This window comes from Leucoraja erinacea, chromosome 6 (assembly GCF_028641065.1).
Source record: "Leucoraja erinacea ecotype New England chromosome 6, Leri_hhj_1, whole genome shotgun sequence".
Taxonomy (NCBI): domain Eukaryota; kingdom Metazoa; phylum Chordata; class Chondrichthyes; order Rajiformes; family Rajidae; genus Leucoraja; species Leucoraja erinaceus.
This window is the reverse complement of record NC_073382.1, coordinates 53,667,879-53,693,226: the sequence shown is the minus strand read 5'-3', so window position 1 is coordinate 53,693,226 and position 25,348 is coordinate 53,667,879. Positions and strand designations below refer to the sequence as shown.

Here is a 25,348-nt window from a genome sequence, read left to right as displayed (position 1 = left end):
CAACATTTCACGTCATGGAATCTTCGTCAGAATTGAAAAGGGAGATAATAGCTGTAGAGAAGGGTGGGGTGGGAGGATACCTCTGCTAGGGTAACAATGGGGTGACCATGGGGATAACTGGAAACAAGTTAATCTGGTCAATGAGTGAATGGGAGCAGAGAGAGTGCGAGAACAGACAAAAGAATGTGGGAGTTGTTAAATGCCAAGGGTGTATGTATTCCACTCCCAGAGAGGACATAAAAGGAAAAATGATTGTGGGAGTGGGAGGGGGGGAGGGGGGGGGAGGTCATCAGCTAATATCACAGATGGGTAGCACTGTGACACAACCACAGAGTTGTTGCCTTACTGATCTAGAGATCCAGGTTCGATTCTGATCTGGGGGATGCTACCTGTACGGAGTTTGTATGTTCTCCCTGTGACTAAGTGGGTTTTCTCCGGCTATTCCATTTTCCTCCCACATTCCAAAGACGTGCAGGTTTGTAGGGTTAATTAGCTTCTATAAATTGTTCCTAGTGTGTAGCACAGAACCTGCGTACTGGTCGGCATGGACTGGTGGGCTGAAGGGACCGTTTCCATACTGTATCTCTAAACTAAAAAACGAAACTAAAGATGGATAACTGATATAGACCAAGAAATCAAATCATCCGCCTGTTTTATTTCAGACAGAGACTCAATGGCTCAATGTAGGATAGAGCAAGAGGGAAAAGTAGGAGGGAGCAAAAACAATGTAAAGTTTTAATTTCTTTGAATTTAATTTACCCATTGCAAATAGTAGGGTTGATATTGCTTTAAATAGCTTCATAAATATTTCTGACTCTTTATGTATGAAATGCTTTGTCGTAGAACAGCACTCAAGATTACTTACCAGGATAGAACTTGTGACTGCCTCCCAGTTTGATTTTGAGGTTTGTGGCTGTAGATCTTCCTGAAACAGAATGAGATAAGTGTCTAGACTACTGACCACTTTTGTTGTTGTTGTTGTTGTTGTGTTAACATACATTCCATTGTTGTTGTTAACATAAATGCCAAGAAATTGGGTTTTACTTTTTCTTGATGCACTAAAACCAAGCATCAAATTGAACTCTGGAGTAGTTCCAGAGGATTGGCGGGTAGCAAACGTAACCCCACTTTTTAAGAAGGGAGGGAGAGAGAAAATGGGGAATTACAGACCAGTTAGCCTAACATCGGTAGTGGGGAAACTGCTAGAGTCAGTTATTAAAGATGGGATAGCAGCACATTTAGAAAGTGGTGAAATCATTGGACAAAGTCAGCATGGATTTACGAAAGGTAAATCATGTCTGACGAATCTTATAGAATTTTTCGAGGATGTAACTAGTAGCGTGGATAGGGGAGAACCAGTGGATGTGGTGTACCTGGACTTCCAGAAGGCTTTCGACAAGGTCCCACATAAGAGATTAGTATACAAACTTAAAGCACATGGCATTGGGGGTTCAGTATTGATGTGGATAGAGAACTGGCTGGCAAACAGGAAGCAAAGAGTAGGAGTAAACGGGTCCTTTTCACAATGGCAGGCAGTGACTAGTGGGGTACCGCAAGGCTCAGTACTGGGACCCCAGCTATTTACAATATATATTAATGATCTGGATGAGGGAATTGAAGGCAATATCTCCAAGTTTGCGGATGACACTAAGCTGGGGGGCAGTGTTAGGTGTGAGGAGGATGCTAGGAGACTGCAAGGTGACTTGGATAGGCTGGGTGAGTGGGCAAATGTTTGGCAGATGCAGTTTAATGTGGATAAATGTGAGGTTATCCATTTTGGTGGCAAAAACGGGAAAGCAGATTATTATCTAAACGGTGGCCGATTGGGAAACGGGGAGATGCAGCGAGACCTGGGTGTCATGGTACACCAGTCATTGAAGGTAGGCATGCAGGTGCAGCAGGCAGTAAAGAAAGCGAATGGCATGTTGGCTTTCATAGCAAGAGGATTTGAGTATAGGAGCAGGGAGGTTCTACTGCAGTTGTATAGGGTCTTGGTGAGACCACACCTGGAGTATTGCGTGCAGTTTTGGTCTCCAAATCTGAGGAAGGACATTATTGCCATAGAGGGAGTGCAGAGAAGGTTCACCAGACTGATTCCTGGGATGTCAGGACTGTCTTATGAAGAAAGACTGGATAGACTTGGTTTATACTCTCTAGAGTTTAGGAGATTGAGAGGGGATCTTATAGAAACTTACAAAATTCTTAAGGGGTTGGACAGGCTAGATGCAGGAAGATTGTTTCCGATGTTGGGGAAGTCCAGGACAAGGGGTCACAGCTTAAGGATAAGGGGGAAATCCTTTAAAACCGAGATGAGGAGAACTTTTTTCACACAGAGAGTGGTGAATCTCTGGAACTCTCTGCCACAGAGGGTAGTTGAGGCCAGTTCATTGGCTATATTTAAGAGGGAGTTAGATGTGGCCCTTGTGGCCAAGGGGATCAGAGGGTATGGAGAAAAGGCAGGTACGGGATACTGAGTTGGATGATCAGCCATGATCATATTAAATGGCGGTGCAGGCTCGAAGGGCCGAATGGCCTACTCCTGCACCTAATTTCTATGTTTCTATGTTTCTATGTTTCTAACTCCCCACATACAAAAAAAAGGGTGAATTAGCTGCACACAATAGTCATAGAGTCATGGAATCGTACAGCTTCTAAACAGGCCCTTCAGCCCAACTCATCTATGCCAAATAATTTCCCATCTAAGCTAGTCCCATTTGCCCACATTTGGTCCATATCCCTCTAAACCTTTCCTACCCATGTACCTGCCCAAGTGTCTTTTAAATGTTATTTGTACCCACTTCTGCTACCTCCTCTGGTTGTTTGTTCCATTTACACACCACTCTCTGAGTGAAAACGTTACCCCTCATGTTCCTACTAAATCTTTCCCAACCTACAGTATGCCCTCTGGTTCTCCATTCTCCGAACCTGGGAAAAAGTCTCTGTGTATTCACCCTATATATCAGCTTCATGATTTTCTACACCTCTACAAGATCATCCCTCAGCCTCCTGCACTCCAAGGAAGAGAGTCCTAGTTTACCCAACCTCTCCTTATAACTCAGGCCCTCAAATCCTGGAAACATGCTCACTATTAATTGTGCAACAGTAACAGTGTTGACTCAGTGGGCTGAATGGCATGTTTCCATGCTCTATCACAAAATTAAACTAATGTCCATTTAGTATGCTCATATTGCTATGTTGTTCTCAAAGATATGAAATGCTCTCACCAAAAGAATGGAATGGAATCAACATATAAAGATGAAAGATATTCCTTCAGTACCTTTTAAAATATTTTATGAAAGGCGATGCCTTTAGTCTTCTGGGTAGTGGATTATTTTCATATGTTATTTCTAACCAACATCCCAACAGTAAGAGCTTAGTTCCTCTCAGTCAGTTACATTGGGCTGAGCAAGATATTTGCTAGTCAAATGCCAGACTCTCCAAAAATAAGTCTTTAGAGGGCGGCACAGTAGAGTAGCAGTTGAGCTGCTGCCTTACCCGCAAGAGACCAGGGTTCGATCCTGACTCCAGGTGCTGTCTGTACAGAGTTTCTATGTTCTCCCTGTGACTGCATGGGTTTTCTCCAGGTGCTCTGGTTTCCTCCAGCATTCCAGAGATGTGCAGGTTTGTAGGTTAATTAGCTTCTGTAAATTGTCCCCAGTGTGCAGAATAGAACACACCATCTGCTTAATCTATAGAATAATCTACACTAACCTCATAAACCAACTCAGAACCCACAAACCAGAGTGGTAGCAAAATGCCCTTGATCCTGAGGGGCTGCTACGGAAAATATTTCATGTCAAGCAACTTATCATTCCAACAGCTGGGAGTTGCACAAAATTCGTGTTTAAGTGGCATTTAATGAACTTTGAAACAACTGCTGTCATCAGTGTGAATGTATGCTCATGGATCTTCAAGCCTAACTAAGACTGAAAATAAAAATCAAGTGTTGTTCTTATGTTTTCACTGTGTTGCACTGCCATTTGTTCTGAATATGATGTTGTTTAAGTTTCAAGAGGAGGGCGACACATGAGACTGACTGAATACCACAATTTCAAAACACATCTTGGAATGATTGTAACGTCTCTCACACAACATGGCCAAAGCGCCAACTTTTCTCACCACAGACGGTTCTCAAATGACCAAGCATTTCATGGATGCCTTTTCCTTTCAAGCTCAAATAGATATTTGAGCTTGAAAGGGAAAAGAGAATTTCCTTGTGTATTTAACTTTACCATGTCCAGACCCTTACACAAGCCTGCAATAATTCTACAATATGATTTGCTCTCAGACAATGCCATGAATATGCCAAGAGCTGGCATGCCCTGCTAAAAGAAGTCATAACAAATAAATAAACCCCCCTACACCGCCATAATCTTTCAATCTGAAGAAGGGTTCCAACCTGAACCATCAACTATTTATTTTCTCCTGGGATGCTGCCTGACCTGCTGAGTTACTCCAGCATCTTGCGTCTATCTTGGTATCCTCGAACACCAGGGGAGCTATGTGAGGATGCTTTTCATTGACTTTAGCTCCGCCTTCAATACCATCATCCCCAGCAGACTGGTCACCAAACTCATGGATTTAGGACTCTCCCAACCCATCTGCCTCTGGATCAAGGACTTTCTGTCTAACCGCCCCCAGACTGTCAGACTGGGCCATCACCTCTCCACCCCAACCACACTCAGCACCGGCTCCCCACAGGGCTGTGTGTTGAGCCCCCTCCTCTATGCCCTCTACACCCACAATTGTGCCCCCGCCCACTCCACCAACACCATCGTCAAGTTTGCGGACGACACGTCTGTGGTTGGACGTATCTCAGGAGGAGATGAGACAGCCTACAGGGAGGAAGTCCAAAGACTGGCAGCGTGGTGTTCAGACAACAACCTCATCCTAAACACCACAAAAACAAAGGAAATTATCATAGACTTCCGTAAGAACAGTGCAGCCCCCAAACCCCTATTCATCAATGGGGACTGTGTGGAAAGGGTCTTAGACTTCAGATTCCTGGGCACACAAATTACAGAGGATCTCTCCTGGACTACAAACACCACCACAGCAGTCAAGAAGGCCCAGCAGCGACTCTACTTTCTGAGGATCCTCAGGAAAAAAAAACAACCTGGAGGAGAAGCTGCTGGTGTCCTTCTACCGCTGCTCCATCGAGAGTGTGCTGGCGTACTGTATAACCACATGGTATGCCAGTTGCTCTGCAGCGGACAGGAGAGCCCTTCAAAGGAGAGCCTCATCAACACCGCACAAAAAATCACTGGCTGCCCACTGTCTTCCCTGAAGGACATCTTCAGCTCTCGCTGCCTTGGCAGGGCAGCCAACATCCTGAAGGACCCTTCCCACCCTGGACACAACCTGTTCCACCTGCTGCCCTCTGGCAGATGGTACAGGTCTTTCAAAACTCCCACAAACAGACTCAGAGACAGCTTCTACCCCATAGCCATACGTGAACTTAACAATTCAGAATAAGTAATAACACTCACATTCAATTGAATGGTTTTACCTCAGCTGATATTGTTATTTATCTGTAATTTTTATTTTATTTTTTATTTTTTTAATATGTATATATTTTAACCTTTTCTTATATATTTAAAATTGCTCTTGTGAATCGCACCGTGGGATTGACTTTTAAATTTCGTTGTACCATGTGCAATGACAATAAAGAGATTCATTCATTCATTCATTCATTCATCTGCAGTTTCTTTCTACACATAACTAATGCATTTACGCGATTGATCATTCATGAGCTGGAATTCTAGTCACTATGGATCACCTCTTGTACATGTCCTAGTTGGTTTTGATTTATATATATACTAGACCAAGTGGAACCTGTTGGATCCCTGTCACACGGGAGGCCTGGTCCCCAATGCAACCCGTTCCCCAACGCAATAGTCCACCACTCACCCATAGCCCCCACGGGAGGCCTGGTCCCCCAACGCAACTCGTTCCCCAACGCAATAGTCCACCACTCACCCATAGCCAACAATTGCGCTGGGGCTGCTCATTTCACTTTATGCATCCTCCCTCATTTTTAAACTTAAAAAAATAATGCAATTGCACTTGCTAGCTAGCAGAACTCAGTGTACTGTGACTTAAAAAAAAAAATGCATTTGCACTTGCTAGGGCCAGCAGCTCAATGTACTGTGACTTTAAAAAAATGCATTTGCACTTGCTAGGGCTAGCAGGACTCGGTGTACTGTGACTTTAAAAAAATGCATTTACACTTGCGAGCTAGCAGAACTCAGTGTACTGTGACTTAAAAAAAATGCATTTGCACTTGCTAGGGCCAGCAGCTCAATGTACAGTGGCTTTAAAAAAATGCATTTAAACTTGCTAGGGCGAGCAGGACTCAGTGTACTTGGATAGCAACAATGTTCGGCACGGACTTGTAGGGCCGAGATGGCCTGTTTCCGTGCTGTAATTGTTATATGGTTATATGAAAAGGCAGATATTTTTTTCCAAGTTTCTTCAGATTTTTGAACATTTTGATTAATCTCAAGAAATAATGAATGAATTTTTCAGATAAGGCGATTTTTGACTTCACGGGATAATGGGGGGGGGGGGGGGGGGGGGGGGGGGGGGGGGGGGGGTGTTGTTACCGAACTGAACTCACTGTGGAATGAATGCATTAACGGAGCCACTCTTCTTCTGGATCTGAAGTTGTCCGTGCCACTGACGGTGAAGTCTGTGAAAGCGGCCCCATCAGAGACTGTGGGGCCTCGCATCCTCGGCCCTTCTGACACGCCAGCTCTGTCACACTGGCTGTTCTCCCGCTGCTTTTCGGCCGAGGGCGAAAAGCAGCGGTTGAACATCTGATGTTTGGCTTGAGGCAGCGTGACAGAGCCGGGCCGGGCACCAGCGGTAGGGAACATTTTTTTGAGCAGAGCCGGGCGTCAGCAGCTGTCATGGTCGCTGCCCAGCAGGAGGCGACAAAATGAGTGATTGGGGGGTGGGGGGGGGGGGGGGGGGGGGGGTTTTATTTTAAAACGTGTACATTAAAATGTCCAAATGTTTTGAGGAGTGCATGAGTGAATGTAAAAGTGAATTAGCTAGCGAAATGGAAAACATGACGGAGTTTCAGCGTGTGGTGCTGGTGGACCAGGAAATCAAAGGCCGGATCTCTCTCTCACATTCTCTCTATCATGATATATGTCATGACACACACACACACACACACACACACACACACACACACACACACACACACACACACACACACACACACACACACACACACACACACACACACACACACACACACACACACACACACACACACACACACACACACACACACACACACACACACACACACACACACACACACACACACACACACACACACACACACACACACACACACACACACACACAAATGATAATTATAAGAAAACTGGTCTACAATTGATACAAAATACTCACAAAATTATACAATGGAAAACTAAAAAGTACACTAAACTAACAACATAATTTTCAGTACATTAGACTGCATGCAAACCATTGCCCTTGATCATAACATAATGATGCATAACTAGGAAATTCCACAAATGACTTTGAGATCTGCCAGTGTTTCCTGTAAAATGCCGCAAAGTGTTATCTCTCATTTGGCAAAACCTAGTCCACACTTGACCATCTGCAGCTGAGGTTGAGATTTCTCACAGCATGCATGAGGATAAACAGAGGAAATGGTCAGTCATATGACTGAATCGGGGCTGCAAGTGGCATATTTTGAGAACAGGTCATCTGCCTCGTTTCTCAGCCACAGAAGTGGTGAGTGGTGTAGGTTGGAATGTAAACAGGGCAAATTATGTGTCTGTTACAAGGTGGTTAAAATGGGATAGATTACATTTACTCTGACATTAAACCGGTTTGAATTTAACTTCAGATGAAAGGTTACCCGTTAATCTATTTTTATGTGCAGGCTGAATTTTGATAACCTATTGATACAGAATCATAGAATCTCAAGTAATAGGAGCAAAGTTTAAGAATCAGGTCTGGAGATCGATATTCATGACATGCGTGATTTCCTACTGGTTATTAATGTCTGTAAAATGACCTTCACCCCCAATTATCTCAACCATACTCATATTGAATAAGGTTTTATTTCAGGAGACCAGTTTCAGAAAGTTTATATGGTGGTCTTTTCAAATCTAACATCTGACCTTTTCCCCAACTATTACGCAGGGTCCAGTTGAAAATATTTTCTTTTTCTACAATGGTTCGCCGTTGTGACCTCCTAAGAGACCGTGTTTTCTATCAGAACTATTTGCTAAAAGTGGTCACAAAATGGTTTATATCATCCACAATGGCAACATCCTCTGATTTTGCGTTTTTTTATGTAAAGGAAAGCTTTGCAGGGCAAGCCTCAATAAGGGGTGGACACTACAACAAAATCAGAAAGATTTTGCATTGGGCAACACACTGGCATAGCTGGTAGAGTTGCCCTCTCACGGCATCAGAGACCCAGGTTCGATCCTGACCTTGGATACTCTGTGTGGAGATTGCAGGTTCCTACATGTGTTAAGGCTTCATCCCCCATTCTAAAGACGTACAGGTTTGTAGGTTAATTGGCTTCTGTATAAATTGTCCACAGTGGATGGAACTAGTGTACAGGTAATTGTGGTTGGCATGGACTCGGTGGGCCAAAGTGCCTGTTTCGACCAGCCCCGACCTGGGGTCAGATCGCCTGGCGCAGGGGAGCTGGGATTCCCTCCCCATGCTGGAGCTTGATCGCCCCGACGCAGAGGGCCCGACCACCGGCTACGGGAGCCAAGATCGACCCGTCAACGGAAGGCTCGAGGCCCCCGACCACGGGAGAACAAACAAGGGAAGAGATTGAACTTTTTTTCACCTTCCATAACAGTGAGGAATGTGGAGGAGTCACTGTGGTGGATGTTTATGTTAAAATGTATTTTGTGTGTCTTGTTGCTTTTTATTGGTATGTCTGTATGCAAATCAAATTCCTCGTATGTTGCAAAACATACTTTGCTAATAAAGTATGATTATGATTATGGTGATTATGATAATTATGAAAATAAACAAAAACGAACTATACTGAAACTTCCACCTGTGATACCAAGAGAAACTGTACAATGTAAGGAAACAAATTCCAGAAACTACTTGACTGCATCATGACTGTGATTTCTGATCACGTTGCATTTAGAGTCTTCTCATTACATTACTATATCTGGAATTTGAGATGATTTTGGATAGGAACATGGATAGTCAATGAATGGCCTCTGTAAAATCATCCCTTTGGGCAGGTGTATGGAGTGAATGAGAAAGAGAGATACCATAGAACCAGTGTGAATGGGTGATCAATGGTGTGTGAACTCGATGGGCTGAAGGGCATATTTCTAAGCTGTAGCTCTAAACATGCATGCAAAAGTTTACATGAAGCCATTATAGGTTGATCAATCCAGATTTGTCTCCACCATCCCATTTAAATTATCATCGGCACATGTGAAAACTATTTTTCTAATTTTTTAACTACAGTTTACTTGCTTTGAAAGAAATTTATTTCCGCTTTGGCATTTCTTGCTCCAACGAAACATCAACTGCATATTCTGATTGTCAGGAGCAGAGGCGAAAAGATAAACAAGCTGACAGTTCCCAATACTTATTGTAAATACTCTTGCTCAGTTAGTCACTGCTTTTGCTCAGCACAGGCACACAACGTCACGCACATTAATCTTTTGTGGTAATTATGTTATGGAAAATAGATTGCATAACTTTCACATTTTAATCAAATGCATTACACAATAAAACAATTTAAAAAAATGTATTTGTTCAAAGGACCTACAGAAATCTCTAGAAAATTGCATGGGTGCCCATCATTTTAGATTACTTGGCCATAACACAAGCTATCCCATGATTAATGTCAAGATTTTTTGGAGAAATAACCATAATAAAGTCTTCCCATCAGCAGCCCGATAGGGATATGTATTTTGAGACTGTCAATTCATTTGCCTTTTCATCAACACACATCAATGCAGACGTATCTAGTATTACATTCAGACAAGTCTACACAAAGCCTGCAATATTAAGAGCATGGTTTCTATCAACTGCCTGTACTATCAATTTATTCTGAGCATTTGGTGGTGGCGGGGGGGATAAAGATAGATTTTATTGTTCACATAAGATAGAAAAATACTCTTGCTCAATGACAATTAATTTTTGTCAATTATTACAATTTCTATAATAGACAATAGGTGCAGGAGTAGGACATTCAGCCCTTCGAGCCAGCACCAAATGTAATAGAAAAAGTTCTATCAAGTGGAAGTAAACTTGCTTGGTTGTAATTTGATCTTTGTATCTCAGGATATTTAACCATCTGAATGAGTCATCGATGTTCAATTTCATTCGGTTTGATGTTATTAAAATATTACACTTAGCTTTGTTCAGAAGCACAGAATATTTCCTGTGTGACAGGGACCCAACGGGTTCCACGGCCTAGTATAATACTAAAACTTGTACATTTTATTCATGCATGTCCTGTTGTACATTTCTTCTATTTCTCATTATTTTAATTATTATTTTCAGCCTCAAGGCAACTTTCATGTCCTTATGTTTACAATGAACATGTTGGGTTGCCTGGCAATCAAAGAGCAATGTGATATTGCAATGTCTTTAAGACGGCATGATATTACAGGGTGAACACTGGCATAACAATTAGTGATGCACCTTGAAGCTCCAGCAACCCAAACTCGATTCTCGTTCAGGTGCTGTCTGTGTGGAGTTTGCATATTCTCCCTGTGACCACGTGGGTTTCCACTGGATGCTCGAGTATCCTCCCACATCACAACGACAAAGATAGGTTAATGGGCTACTGGAATTGTAGCGAGTGCAGCGGGTGAGAATGTGGAGTTGATGGGCACGTGAGAGGGAATAGGACACAGAGAAAACAAATAGCGGAAGGGGACTGATGGGATAGCTCTGAGAACTGGCATAGACAAGATGTAAGGAAATATGAGACATTGGACTAACTTGAACCAGAAATGCATCTTCAGTTACAATTACAAGGTTAACAAGAAAGTCTTTTTCAGCAGTGCAGTTTTATCTTTTGGCCAAAATACTTAACCTCTTCTCAGACTGAGTCCTTACATCTGACTCAGCGAGAATGTCTTGAGTCAGAGATTACTTCCACCCTCCCAAAAAATACTTCTTGCCTTCAGAAGAGCCGGAGCCATCATCACTTCAAACATTTTTGTTTCATCCTCTTCAATGAAAGTGATTTTTTTTCATGCAAAATATTTCCAGCTCCCAGCCCAAGACCATATGCTACTCCAGAATTAAAATAAAATATTATAATTACTGTATATTGCCAAACAGCATTTCAATGATTTATGAGAGGATGTCTAATTACTCTCCTGACATCTATATCCAATATCCTATGACTTTATCCTATGGATGGCTCAATTGTAATTATGTGTAGTCTTTTTGCTGACTGGTTAGCGCACCTCGGTACATGTGACATTAATCTAAACCATAATAACAGAAAGCATTGTAACCTTATTGATAATGTCTGTGATTCCTTAATTTCGAATTTACTAATGGCTGTTACATACCACTTCCACTGGAGAGTAATAAATGCGAAATCCAGGTTTGGCAACAAAATATTCATCTGATTTAAAGGTTATCCTTATTCTGTTGCTTTTCGATGTTAGTCTCGGAGGAACTTCCTTACTGCCACACCATCTTCCACGAATGACTCGGCTTGTATCAGATATATCTTCCACCTCTACAAAGTCATACCTAAAAGATAGAGGGTGCAATGTTTTGTGGTTAATTCTGCAAACAGTGTACTTTAGTTTTAGTTTGGAGATACAGCATGGAAACAGGCCCTTTGGCCCACTGCGTCCACGCCGACCGTTGATCACCCGTTTGCAGTAGTTCTATTGTATTCTGCTTACGTATCCACTCCCTATCCACTAGGGACAATTTACAGAGGGCCGATTAACTTACAAACCCACACGTCCTTGGGATGTGGGAGGAAATCAGAGCACTCGGAGGAAACCCACACGGTCACAGGGAGAACCAACTAATTCCACAGAGTTTCTGCCGCTGTGCGGCTGCAGGTCTACCCGCTGCGGCACTGTGCCGTCTTTGCTTTCAAAGTAAACATTGTTCCTTTGTAGTTTTAACAGCTAAACAAAGGTTTCTGGGGCAGTCCTGAGTAACTTGTCTGATTCTGAATGATCTTTGGTCAGCAATCATTACCTGATCTCAGCTGGGATTTCACTGCTTCAAGCATTATGAAGAAGAAGTCTTTCAAGTCAATTACATGCTTAATTGGAAAGATGTGTTACTAGGCAATCAAGAAGTGACACTTCCTGGAATAATTGTGAGAACTTAAGCAATATATTTTTTGTCCTTTTCTCAAATTAAATTTTATTTTGATTACACACACATAAATAGATATTTTTACAATCTCATGATTTCCCATGTTGAATGTGATTAAAATTGTAGCTAATTTATATCTATATACAAGAGTAATACTGACAAAAAATTAGATCTCTATTTTCTAATACATAGCTCATGCTGACAGAGCTGCTGACTCGCAGCACCTGAGACCTAGCTAGGTTCGATCCTTGCCTCAGGTGCTGTCCGTGTGAATTTTTCCCGTTCTCCCTGTAACTACTTGGGTTTCCTCCAGGTGTACCAGTTTTTCCCACGTCCTAAAATGTGTGGTTTGGTAGCTTAATTGGCCTCGGTAAAAAAAATACCCCCAGCATGCAGGAAGGGGATGTGAAAGTGGGATCTTAGAACTAGTGTGAATGGGTGATCAATGGTTGGGCCGAAGGGCCTGTTTCCATGTTGTATCTCTAAACTAAAATGTATCATTCACTACATTATTTGCACATGAAGTTATATGTCATTAATTTAATTAAAGTGTGATATAAGGCATAATTCAGGTGATATAACTCTTGACCCAGTGGTATCATTCTACAACCAAACTGTAAGAATGTTGATTTATCTAATTTCATTGTAACTCCTGCATTCCCTCCCTTCTCCCCCACCCCCTCCCCCACCCTACCAGTTCCACTTTTCACATCCTTGTATTATCATACCTTCCCCAGCCAAAAATGGGCCATTATGGGCTCCACCATCTGTTGCTGGCCCTGATTTGTCAGGCCTTTTCTCATCTCCAGTTTATCCCCCCCCAACCTCCCCCCCATTCCACATCTCTACTTTCTGTCTGAAGAAGGGTCCTGACCTAAAACGTCACCTTCTTTTCCACCAGAGGTGCTGCCTAACCCGCTGAGTTCCTCCAGCATGTTGTGTATATCTTCTGTAACTCTGGACATTGTTGCAAATAAAATAGGGGAAAATCAGGCGATTTGCAATGACTGAACATGCAGATTTCCCTGCTGCTTCAGATGTTTGCAAAATATCCACATGTAAATTAATTCTGTGTGATGGAGAGCCAATCCACATGTAAATTAATTCTGTGTGATGGAGAGCCATTTATCCTTGAAGGTAAAAAAGGACACGATTTGAAGTCTTGTTTATTTTAATTTCCATTGGAATGCCACAAAAATGTTTAAGGAAAGATGTGCTTAAAGGGATAGGAATCAAATTAGAGTGACACAGCGGTAGAGCTGCAGTATCACAGCGCCAGAGACCAGAGTTTGATCCTGACCTCGGTTGCAGTCTATGTGGCGTCTGCACATTCTCCCTGTGATTGCATGGGATTCCTCCAGGTACTCTGGTTCTCTCCCCCATACCAAAGACGTGTGGGTTTGTAGGTTTAATTGGCCTCTGTAAATTGCCACTGATATGTAGAAAGTGGACGAGAAAGTGGGATAACATAAAACTGGTGTGCATGGGTGATCAATGGTCAGTGTGGACTGGGTGGTCCAATGGATCTGTTTCCATGCTGCATTTCTAAACTAAATTAACTTATGAAATGATAAACACTGGCAGACTGAAACAAAGTGAAAAGGTGATTTCAAAGTTATTTTGGGATGAGTATGTGCATACTTTTGCAATGTTAGAAGCCTGTCAGGAATGCACAAATGATTGTCATTGATGCAAGGTCAGGTTTTCTGTATTGCTGTGCTTGAAGGCATTGTCATGGTGAGTCCATCATATGGGTCAAAAAGCCATCAGGAATGAAGAATAAAGTGCCTGTAAAGCCAGATTTGTCACGGCACAGTCACTAGCTGGCACCTTGTGAAAAATGACAAATAGCTTGCATGCATGTTCGCACAGCAGAATGTAAACTTTAATAAGAAACATGTAGAAACAAGGAACTGCAGATGCTAGTTTACATACAATAGGACACTTTGCTGGAGTATCTACACAGGCCAGGCAGCATCTCTGGAGCACCTGGATAGGTGATGTTTTGGGTAATGGATAATCACCAGAATATATAATAAAACACATATATATGTTGCACTCAAAAATATAAACTTCTCCAGAGATATAAATGATCAAAGCACATGGATTTGTATTACTAAAGGCGTGAGTCAATAATAACCCTTTTAGTTATCGTTAAATATATTTTCTTGGATATCAAAGAACTAAACTGCAGAGAAGGTGCTCAATTATTCTTAAGAGTCCTTTTTTAATTACAAGGTCACACACAGCAATCATAACAGCATCAAAAGAAAACTGGAGGATAATTGCTTGTTCTATTATTATTCACTGTAGGGTTTTTTTTAATGTTCCTGTGCTAAAGTCATTTCCAGTCATTCTCTTCTCAAGATGCCAAAGTACCTGATTCTCTAGGCATTAGTCACAGGCCAGAGTCAATGGCAGGAAGTCATATTTATTAGCAACTGTTGACAAGTTAAGGAAACATCTACAAAGGGGAGGCAAGCTAATCCTTTTTCTTTCACTGAACTGGAATATAAGGCCCACTGAAGTCAATCTAAATTCCGCTCAAGGAGAGATCAAGGGCAAGACAGTGGTGCAGCGGTAGAGTTGCAGCCTTACAGTGCCCGAGACCCGGGTTTGATCCTGACTGCGGCTGTTGTCTGCACGGAATTTGTACGTTCTTCCCGTGACTGCGTGGGTTTTCCCCGGGAGCTCCAATTTCCTCCCACTTTCCAAAGACGTACAGGTTTGTTGGTTAATTAGCTTCAGTAAATATTGTAAATTGTCCCTAGTGTGTGGGATAGTATACTGGATATACTCAACATACTCAGTGCGCCGAAGGCTCAGTTTCTGCGCTATATCTCCAAACTAAACTAAACTGAAACTAATATAAAATACTCAGGAATTATTGTCTGTGTTGTCCATGATTTGGGATTAATTTTAGATAATATCAAATGTAAAATAAATAGGCCAGTTTACCCAAGAAAGAACTCTTGTCCTTCAGCTAGGCAAGATCTATACTTTACGCATTAGGAGATGAGGCAGACCATTAGGGATATAGAATATAGAACAGTACAGCAAAAGAACAGGCCTTTCAACCCACACTGTCCATACCACACATGGTGCCAAAGTAAACTAATCTCCTCTGCCTGCATATGATCCACATCCCTCCATTCCCTGCATACATGTGCCTATCCAAAAGCCTCTTAAATGCCACTATTTTATCTGCCTCCACCATCACCCCCACCTCTGCACTTCATTCCAGGTGCACACCACTCTTTGTGTATTATCATTTGCTCTGCATACTGTATCTCTTTTAAACATCGCCCCTCTCAACTTAGATATGACCTTGATCAGTATGCTATTTGTTGTTCTCAACATGAGGGAATTTAAATCAGTTAATTGCCCTGCAGTGGAGATATTTATTTAGATTGTCATAATACTGACAGTGTGGATGCAAGCAATAAATTTTACACTGCATTACTTTCATATATAAAAATTTAAAAGGTTGTATTAGGTATGAGAGCAACGTGAAATTATCTCCTCAGTCTGACTGCTTTCGGAATTCAAGTATCTACTTCACAAAAGCTGATAAAATATCTTATGATGATAATTATGATAATTTTGTTTCACATTTACAACCACTTAAAATTGCTCTTCATAGTCAATTTAGTCAATTGTTCTGCCTTTTGCTAAAGTCAATTGGAATGACTATTGAAAAGCTTGGGAGAGCAGACACCAGTTTGGATGTTTTACACATGAGAGTATTAGCCAAGAATGAAGTCATTTAAAGACATGTTGCTAGAGTATTTTATTGAAACGTGCTGTTCAGTGGGGATGGGTGCGTGGGAAATAAGGGTTGAGAAGAAGCCAATCAGCACATTACCCTCCACTCAGAGATTCAGATTTCATTTTGAATGTCCAGTTTTAACCTCTCTACTGGGATAGATTAGTGCAAGTACTTAGAAATTCTAGCTTTTCAATATTCATCAGCTAAAATGTCAGCTGTTGTTCACTGGAACGATGGAGGAACTGACGATCAGGAACTACAACAGCTGATCGTGGTCTGATATCTTCTATGCTCATGTTCACAAGTCATTGGAGCAGAATTAGGCCATTCAGCCCATCAAGTCTACTCTGACATTCAATCATGGCTGATCCATCTTTCCTTCTCAACCCAATTCTCCTGACTTCTCCCCATAACCTCTGTCAATTTCTGCCTTAACACTATCCATTGACTTGGCCTCCACAGCCGTCTGGGGCAATGAATTCCACAGATTCACGACCCTCTGACTAAAGAAATTCCTCCTCATCTCCTTTCTAAAGGAACGTCCTTTTATTCTGAGATAGTGCCCTCAGGTCCGAGACTAATCCACTAGTGGAAACACCCTCTCGACACATAATTACATAAATTGCACAAATGGAAAGGAGATAATGGCCAGATAATCGGTTTCAGTAACAATGAGTAGAGGTTAAATATCACCCAAGACACTGGGGACAACTCCATTCCTCACTATGCTGCAGGATCTTTCATATGGAGCATAGAACACGACAGCCTAATAACAGGCCATTCAGTCCACAATGCCGGTGCTGAACATGATGTCAAGTCCATCTCTTCTCTACCTGCACATAATCCATATCCCTCCATTCCCTGCATATACATATGCCTATTTTAAAGTCTATCCAATACCACCATCATATCTGCCTCAATCACAACCTTGAGAGTAGGTCAATTGAAAATATCCAGTTGACAGGGACAGGGTCTCTGATTTACATGGAAAATATGGCGCTGGAGTGTGGCGATTCTATTAGTGATCTTCACAGAGAAGGATCTATGATCATTTGATACAATCGCTCGACATTTTCAAATCTCTTTCCTATCTATTATAATTGAGTTTGATTTGATTGTATATATGTGCAGTATTATCTAGTTTGAATAGATTGCATGCAAAACAAGGCTTTTCACTGTAACTCGGTACATGTGACTAATAAACGTAACATAACCTAACCTAGACACAAAGTGCTGGAGTAATTCAGTGGATCAGGCAGCATCTCTGTAATAAAAGGATGGGTGACATTTTGGGCAGGACCCTCGTTCAGTCTGAAGAAGTGTCCCGATCCAAAACATCACCTATCCTATTTTTCCAGAGATGCTGTCTGACCCGCTGAGTTACTCCAACACTTTGTGTCTATCTTTGGTATGAACTATCATTGGCAGTTCTTTGTGTCTACATTTTAGCTAACCTAATCTAACCTAACATAATTTAACCCAATCTAACCTAAACCTAACCTAACCTAACTGAACCTTACCATACCATCAGATAGTGCCTTTAACTGTCCCGAATGTATTTAGAGTTGTTCACGCTTTGTTCTTCCTTGACAAATGCTGGTATTATGGCACTAGCTTGTTATGGAATAAATCAAATAAATATGAAACTAATGAATTTAGACACATAAACTAAACAAGAAGTGGATCCTGTTGGGAAATATTTTTCTTGTCAATGATGTTGGGAATTGATTATTCGGCCTCTATAAAATAAGTGGGTTAGGAAAATAATATGTAAGAGGTACGCTTCAAAGCTTCTTTTCCCTACAAACAGCTCTCCAATCTTTCTCATTCACTCTTTGAGATACTGGAAATAACCAGTGACTATTAACCAAGGGACTTTATTCTTGAAGCAGGGAACAGAGCCAATTGGTATCCCCAAATCCTGCGGCAGCTAATAACACAAAACAATTCTTAAAGAGGTGACAATATTTAAAGAACAGTTATTCTTCACTGACCAGTAATGCATAGGACATATGGGGCAAAGGCAGAATAATGTGGTTGAGAGCGAAAAATATATCAGCTTTGAGTGAATGGCAGAGTAGACTTGATGGACCGAATGGCCTAATTCTGCTCCTATAACTTATGAATTTATATATATTGCAGCAGCTGCATAAAAGTGTATTCACACTGAGCATCCTATGCTGTGCAGTTTGGAATTCCTGCCTCTGCATCTTCTTTGCAACGCATATAAATGATTTGGGTGAAAATGTGTAGGAAGGAACTGCAGATGCTAGTTTACCAAAGATAGACACAAAATGCTGGAGTGACTCAGTGGGGCGGACAGGCATCTCTGGAGCGAAGGAATGGGTGACGTTTCGGGTCGAGATCCTTCTTCAGGCTGAGCGTCAGGGGAGAGAGAGTTACGGAGAAAAGGAAGTGTAAGAGATCAAAGGAGATTAAGTTCAAGGAAAATGTAGAATAGACATTTGGATGAAAATGTAGATGGCCTGATTAGTAAGTTTGCAGGCAACTTAAAAATTATTGAAGTTGTTGATATTGAGAAAGATTGTCAAAAGATACAGCAGGATTTAGATAGATAGAAATTTGGACAGACAAATGGCAGACGGAATTTAATGAGACAAGTACGATAGATTTTGGGAGGTAAAATGCACGAGGAAAGTCTAGAGTTAATGGCAGGGACCATTAGAAGCATTGATGTACTGAGGTATTTCTGATGCTAGGCCAAAACTTTCTGAAAGTTGCAACACGTGGATAGGGTGCGAAAGAAGGCACATGACATGCTTGCCTTTATTGCTTGGGGTGTTTATAGTTGTAAAGTCATGTCCCAGCTGTATAAAACTTTGGTTAGGTCACATTTGGACTATTGTGTGTAGTCCTGGTCACCACTCTCTTGGTGAAAACGAGTTATACAGACACTCCAGGTGAGTTTCATTGTCTGTATCTCCTTTTCACCTGGCCCTCAACTAACTATGGACCGTTTCCTTCATCATCATTACTTTTTTGCATATTATTTATTAATTTGTTCTATATCTCTCTATATCACAGTCCATATCTCTCGTTTCCTTTTCCCCTCAGTCTGAGGAAGGGTCTTGACTCGAAACGTCTATTTCTTTTTTCCAGAGATGCTGTCTGACTCGCTGAGTTATTCCAGCTTTTTGTGTCTATATTCTGTACTGTTCTATGTTCTGTTCTACAGTCCTTCACAATGGTATTTGACCCTGTAAATGCAGTGCATATACATTTTGATCCCAAGCCCACTGATCCATAAGCACCAGAACTTAACATAAGCTATTCAAGGAGCATTTAAGGTTATGACTTAAAATTGTTCATGACACAGACCTTGACTTCAACTGTTTAAAAATGTTTCCTCATAACTTATGTATCTTTCTGCTTACCTGCAAATATCATTTTCTGGGTCCTCCAGTCCGAAACGAGTATCGAACACCAATTGTATTCTTGTGTTTTCGGGAGACAGCAACTTCCATGTCAATAAGATGCTTCTTGGATAGTTGAGAGGAAACCGTGGGCTCTGTACATATCCATTCTTCACGACATTGACTGTATCCTCATGCCGATAAATTGCTGTGAGGTGATTGCTCTCTGTTAGTAGTCACAACTTGTACAAATTAGTTGGCTGTTTAAATATCGAAGAACAATGTAAAATCACAAGTACCAAGCATAACAATGAATGATAAATCTTTAAATATTTAACTTTTTTTTTACAATTAATGTTGCATTTAAAAACTGCATTTGCAATCAAAACTATGTCATCATAAATCTGTTCAAAGTTACAAACATACAGGCACTATGGCCCTTTGGGGATTAGAAATAGTTAAGCTCTGGTTAAATGTGCTAAATAGAACAATAAATAAACAAGGCATAGCATCTGCTTCATGTTCAAGAGGGCAGTATTAAACAATTGTATAAATGTTACTAAAAATTAGTTGTGACAAATAAGAACAACATGGCACAAAAAATATTACTTAATAACCTTTGTAGTGCATCTTTCAGAACATTGATATTTTCATCAACTTAAAAATTGCCTAGAGGCACAAAATTAGGTTGTTATTTTAGAGGATATTTCATACGTATCAGATAAGCAGGAACATAAAAAACAGATACAAAGGGATGTAAAATCAGAGCAGATGACTTTAGTTGAACAGATAGTAGGGGCATACTTATAATGAGATAGATGGCTTTTTAAAAAATTGCTGCTAATTATTCTATATGAAATTAATGAGCAATTTTCTTGCCATGGAAGCAATCCCTCTTTCACAAAGGTGATGAAATGCATTTGGAAACACTTTGTCAAGTTCAAACTGATTTTGACACCTGAATTTATTACACATCAGTCAAGGCAGAATAGGGCAAGCTAACCAATAAACATACAAAACATCACATCAGCAAATGGAAACAGTTCACAAATGATACATCAGGTCACTGTAAAATATTGCTATGGTTGGATTCAGCTTTCAGATAGAACTAGTCCAATTGTGCACAAAATACATTTGTTTCCATCAGCTTGATTTTGTTCCATTGACACTATTTACACCTCATGCTGCCTCGGAAAGGCTACCAACATAATGAAGGACAAGTCGCACTCAGGCCCTCTTTTCCCCTCTCCTATTGGGCAAAAGTTGCAGAAGTGTGAAAACGCACACCTCCAGATTCAGGGACAGTTTCGCCCCAGCTGTTAACAAGCAACTGAACCACCAACCAATAACAAGAGAGCAGTCCTGAGCTACTATCTACCTCACTGGGGACCCTTGGACTATCTTTGATCAGACTTTACTGGACTTTATCTTGCACAAAACATTATTCATGTTATTCCCTTTATCTTGTATCTGTACACTGTGGTTGGCTTGATTGAATTCATGTATTGTCTTTCTGCTGACTGGTTAGCACGTGACAAAGGCTTTTTGCTGTACCACGGTACACATAACAAAAACTAAACTAAACTAAAAAATGTATACGATTTATAAGTTTAGATTCGAGATGGCTTAGTTTAGGGATACAACATACAAACAGGCCTGTCGGCCGGCCAAGTCCACGCCCACCATCGATATCACATTTACACAAGTTCTGTTATCGCACATCCGCATCCACACCCTACACGTTAGGGACAATTTACAAAGGGCCAATTAATTTTCAAACCCTCACACATGGGAGGAAATCGGAGCACCTGGAGGAAACCCCATGTAGTCACAGGGAGAACGTGTAAAGTTCGCATAGGCAGCATCCAAGGACAGGATTGAACCCGGGTCTCAACCCAGGTTGAACCAGCTGTGAGGCTATGATTAAAAGTAAAACCAGAATAAGTATCTGGATAGAAAAGTACAAACTGATTATCTGGATTGTACGCAAGATGAACCTTGGCAGAAAATATTACTGTTTGAATGTGAGTTAGCAACATTGAAATTCTGCTTACATTTGGCTGCTTCAATCAGCTTGAATTGCAGTCCAAAATTCAGGAATGTGTATAAACAGGCTTGAGTGATTGTGATAATGTTTTTATGTGCTGCATTATCACAATATTTTTTCCCCAAAAGAAGATGACAAGAGAAATGATTGGTAAAATATTCAATCTTTCTTTCCTTTCTTGAAATACTCAATGTGACTGATCAAAGACTGGAATGTGGAACCCCTTCACAGTGACACATCTGTGAGAGCTGCTGCCTCACAGCGCCAGAGACCCGGGTTCTATGCTGATCTCAGGTGCTCTCTGCATGGACTTTGTACATTCTCCCCGTGATGCATGGGTTTCCTCCGCGTGCTCCGGTTATCTCCCACATCCCAAAGATGTGCGGGTTTATAGGTTAATTGGTCTCTGCAAATTGCCCTTAATGTGTAGGGAGTGGATGTGAAAGAGTGGATCACAAAACTAGTGTGAGTGGATCATCGATGGTCGGTGTGGCCAAAGGGCCTGTGTTCATGCTCTATCTCTAAACTAAACTAAACACCATGCAATGCTCCATCAGGTTTTGTGTTTGCAGCTATTTCAGGATATTTTATAATACTTAAGAGAAAAGCTGTCATCAGGCAACTAAATCATCCTATCAACAACTAAAGACCAGTCCTGAGTTCCTATCTACCTTACTGGAGACCCTCGGACTACCTTTAATCGAACGTTACTGGACTTTATCTTGCACTAAACATTATTCCCTTTATCGCATATCTGTACACTGTAGACGGCTCGATTGTAATCATGTATAGTCTTACTGCAGAAAGGTTAGCACACAATAATGTCTTTTCACTGCACCTTGGTACGCTTGAACTGAATTAAACTTAAACGACCAGTGTAGGAAACTAGCTTGACTGGATAGAATTAGTTAATGGGACCGAAAGAGCACTTGAAACAATATTTTTAAAGAAACTTTTAAAAAGAGGGTTAAGGTGGAGGAGTTCTCGTGGACTGATTAGGCAGCTGTTACATGTTCACAGTTTTTATACTCTTTTTATTGGCTCAAATATCAAATTGCACACTCATTTGTCTTTGCTCCTCATGACTCCAAACATATTTTTACTGGTTAAGAAATCAAAGAGTGAAGCTTTGGAGAGAACAGAGTACATGTTCTACTTTAGTTTGGCTTAGTCCATGGCGTCGCCTATTCCTTGGCTTTGGTAAGTGGGAAAATCAAATAAAATTACTAGGCAGTGATTTAAATCTTAACTGAAAAAAAAAAATGGTTTTATAAGCAGAAAAAAAGACTTATTGTGGGCATGCAAAAAATTCTAGAAAGGATTAAAGGTTAACTATCTTTTCAAGTAAGTAAAAATGACAACTAGCCATGGCTACTGCATTCAGTTAAAATAAGAATAATATTTTAACATGAAGATTCTTCACTTTATATATCATCAGAATGCTTTACTCCGGTTATCTCGGACGGCAGTTTACGGTAAAGGACGCCACTAAGCTTCGGTGTTAGATTTATGCTTTAGTCAGAGGAATGGTGTATCTGTGGCATTCATTGCCATAGACAGCTGTGAAGGCCAAGTCAATGGGTATTTTTAAGGCGGAGATTGAAAGATTCTTGATTAGTGAGGGTATACATTGACTTCGCCTCCACAGCCATCTGTTGCAATGAATTCCACAGATTCACCACCCTCTGGCTGAAGATGTTCCTCCTCATCTCCTTTCTAACGGTATGTCATTTTATTCTGAGATTATGGCCTCTGGTCCTTGACTCTCCCACTAGTGGAAGCATCCTCTCCCCCGTGCACTCTATCCAGTGCCCTCTTTCACTATTCGGGCAATAGGGGCAATTTGTAGAGAATAAACCTAACGGATGTGGAGAAAGCTGCAACACTCAGAGGAACCCCATGCAATCACAGGGAGAATATGCCAACTGCACAAAGGAACCAGCCCAGGTCAGAATTGAACCTAGGTCTTTCAAACTGTGAGGCAAACGCTCTGCCAGCTCTGCCACTGTAGTGCCCTGTGTTGTCTACTCCAATATGCAGAGGCTACACTAAGGGATTCCACTCTGCTTACTTTTCTAATGATAATTTTAACATAGATACTCATCTCATTACCTTCCCATTTAGAGTAAACACTCATTATTTATTCAATCAATGCTCTGTCATTATCTAATCCATGGAGTGCCCTTTAATTTTTTTTTGTGTTTTTATTTTGAATTGAAAGTAATTATGAAATGATTTTGCAATTGTTTGCTGTTTCTCACATTGATGATTTGCAGAATAGAAAGAGCCAAACTCTTAATATAAATTCAGGTCATCACAGCAATATAAAACTACACTTCTCACCGCTGTAAAGATAGGATTAAATTGAGTGATAAATTGAATTAATGAGAGAGATGAGCAAAAAGTCTCTTTTGAAATTCAAAATTCTTGGAGACTATTAAAAGGGGATAGAAAAGAGAGATGGAATAAATATGAGAACATTAACAGTGGGCAAAGTTTAAAGTAAATGTGTGGGGCAAGTGTTTACACTGAGTGTTGGGTGGCTGGAACACGTTGCCTGGGATGGTGATGGAGGCTGATATGATAGTGGGCTTAAGAGGCTTGTGATAGTGGGCTTAAGAGACGTAGAAAAGCAGGGAAAGGACCAGATGAGGTTAGTTTATCTTGGCATCATGTTTGGCACGGACATTGTAGGCCAAAGGGCCTGTTCCAGTGCTGTACTGATCAGTGCTCTATGTTGGATGTTCAGATAGATCAAGTTAAGTGAATCACAAAGAGGAAATGTAGTTTGTGGCATTAGATAAAACCACAGAGGTAGGAGAGAATGAGGAAGATGTGTAAATGCTAGAATGAACATTTGAAACTTGGTATGATGTGGTCAAGGAGGTCAAAGCAGAATGTGGAGTGCATGAGTGAGTGCAAGTGAGACAGGGTGAGAAATGACCTGGACAACAGAGTTTTAGCTAGTCTGATGTTCCCTGAAGTCAGATATACTCTTTAAAATCTGGTGTTGAGAAGGTGGTGGCCAAGTGTTTCAGTGTCCGATGGACCCTTGCATATTTTATGTGTATGATAACTGGACAACCTGTTGTGTTCATGAGATAAGTCATAGGAGCAGATTCGGCCTATCAAGTCTATTCCGCCATTCAATCATGGCTGATCTATCTTTCCCTCTCAACCCCATTCTCCTGCCTTCTCCCCATAACCCCTGACACCCTTACTAATCAAGAATCTGTCAATCTCAGCTATAAATCTACCCAATTATTTGGCTTTCACAGTTGTGGCAATGAATTCCATAGATTCACCACCCTCTGATCAAATATATTCCTCCTCATCTCTAGAATTATGTCCTTTTAATCTAAGGCTATGACCTCTGGTCCTAGGCTCTCCAACTGTGTGCTGATGCAAGTAAGAATTTCATTTTTCTTTTTCGGGACATATGATAATAAAACATTAGTGACTCTTGACAACAAAGTACACCCATTTATATCAGTGTCATATCTAGTTTACTTCGAAGGCCAGGTCACGTCAGTATATAAATGATGGATGACACTATGTCTTAGTTTAGTTTAGAGATACAGCATGGAATCAATCCCTTCGGCTCAGCTAGTCAACACTGACCAGCAACCCCCGTACACTGGCACGAACCAACACACTAGGAACAATTTACAATTCTTACCTGAGCAAATTACCCTACAAATCTGCATGTCCTTGGTGTGTGGGAGGAAACTGGAGTACCTGGAGAAAACCACACGGTCACAGGGAGAGCGTGCAAACTCTATACAGACAGCACCCGTAGGATTGAACCTG

General features: G+C 41.1%; 1 protein-coding gene across 1 annotated transcript in view; it reads right to left on the bottom strand.

Annotated features, from left to right (window-relative positions):
• pdgfd (platelet derived growth factor d) overlaps positions 1-25,348 on the bottom strand; it is a 104,537-nt gene that overhangs the window by 24,319 nt on the left and 54,870 nt on the right. Inside the window, exons 2-4 of the mRNA XM_055637054.1 lie at positions 19,513-19,717; positions 11,574-11,760; positions 866-925 (exon numbers count right to left, since the gene is read on the bottom strand). Of these exons, the coding sequence (XP_055493029.1) occupies positions 866-925; positions 11,574-11,760; positions 19,513-19,717 (452 nt within the window). The remainder of the gene's footprint in view (positions 1-865; positions 926-11,573; positions 11,761-19,512; positions 19,718-25,348) is intronic.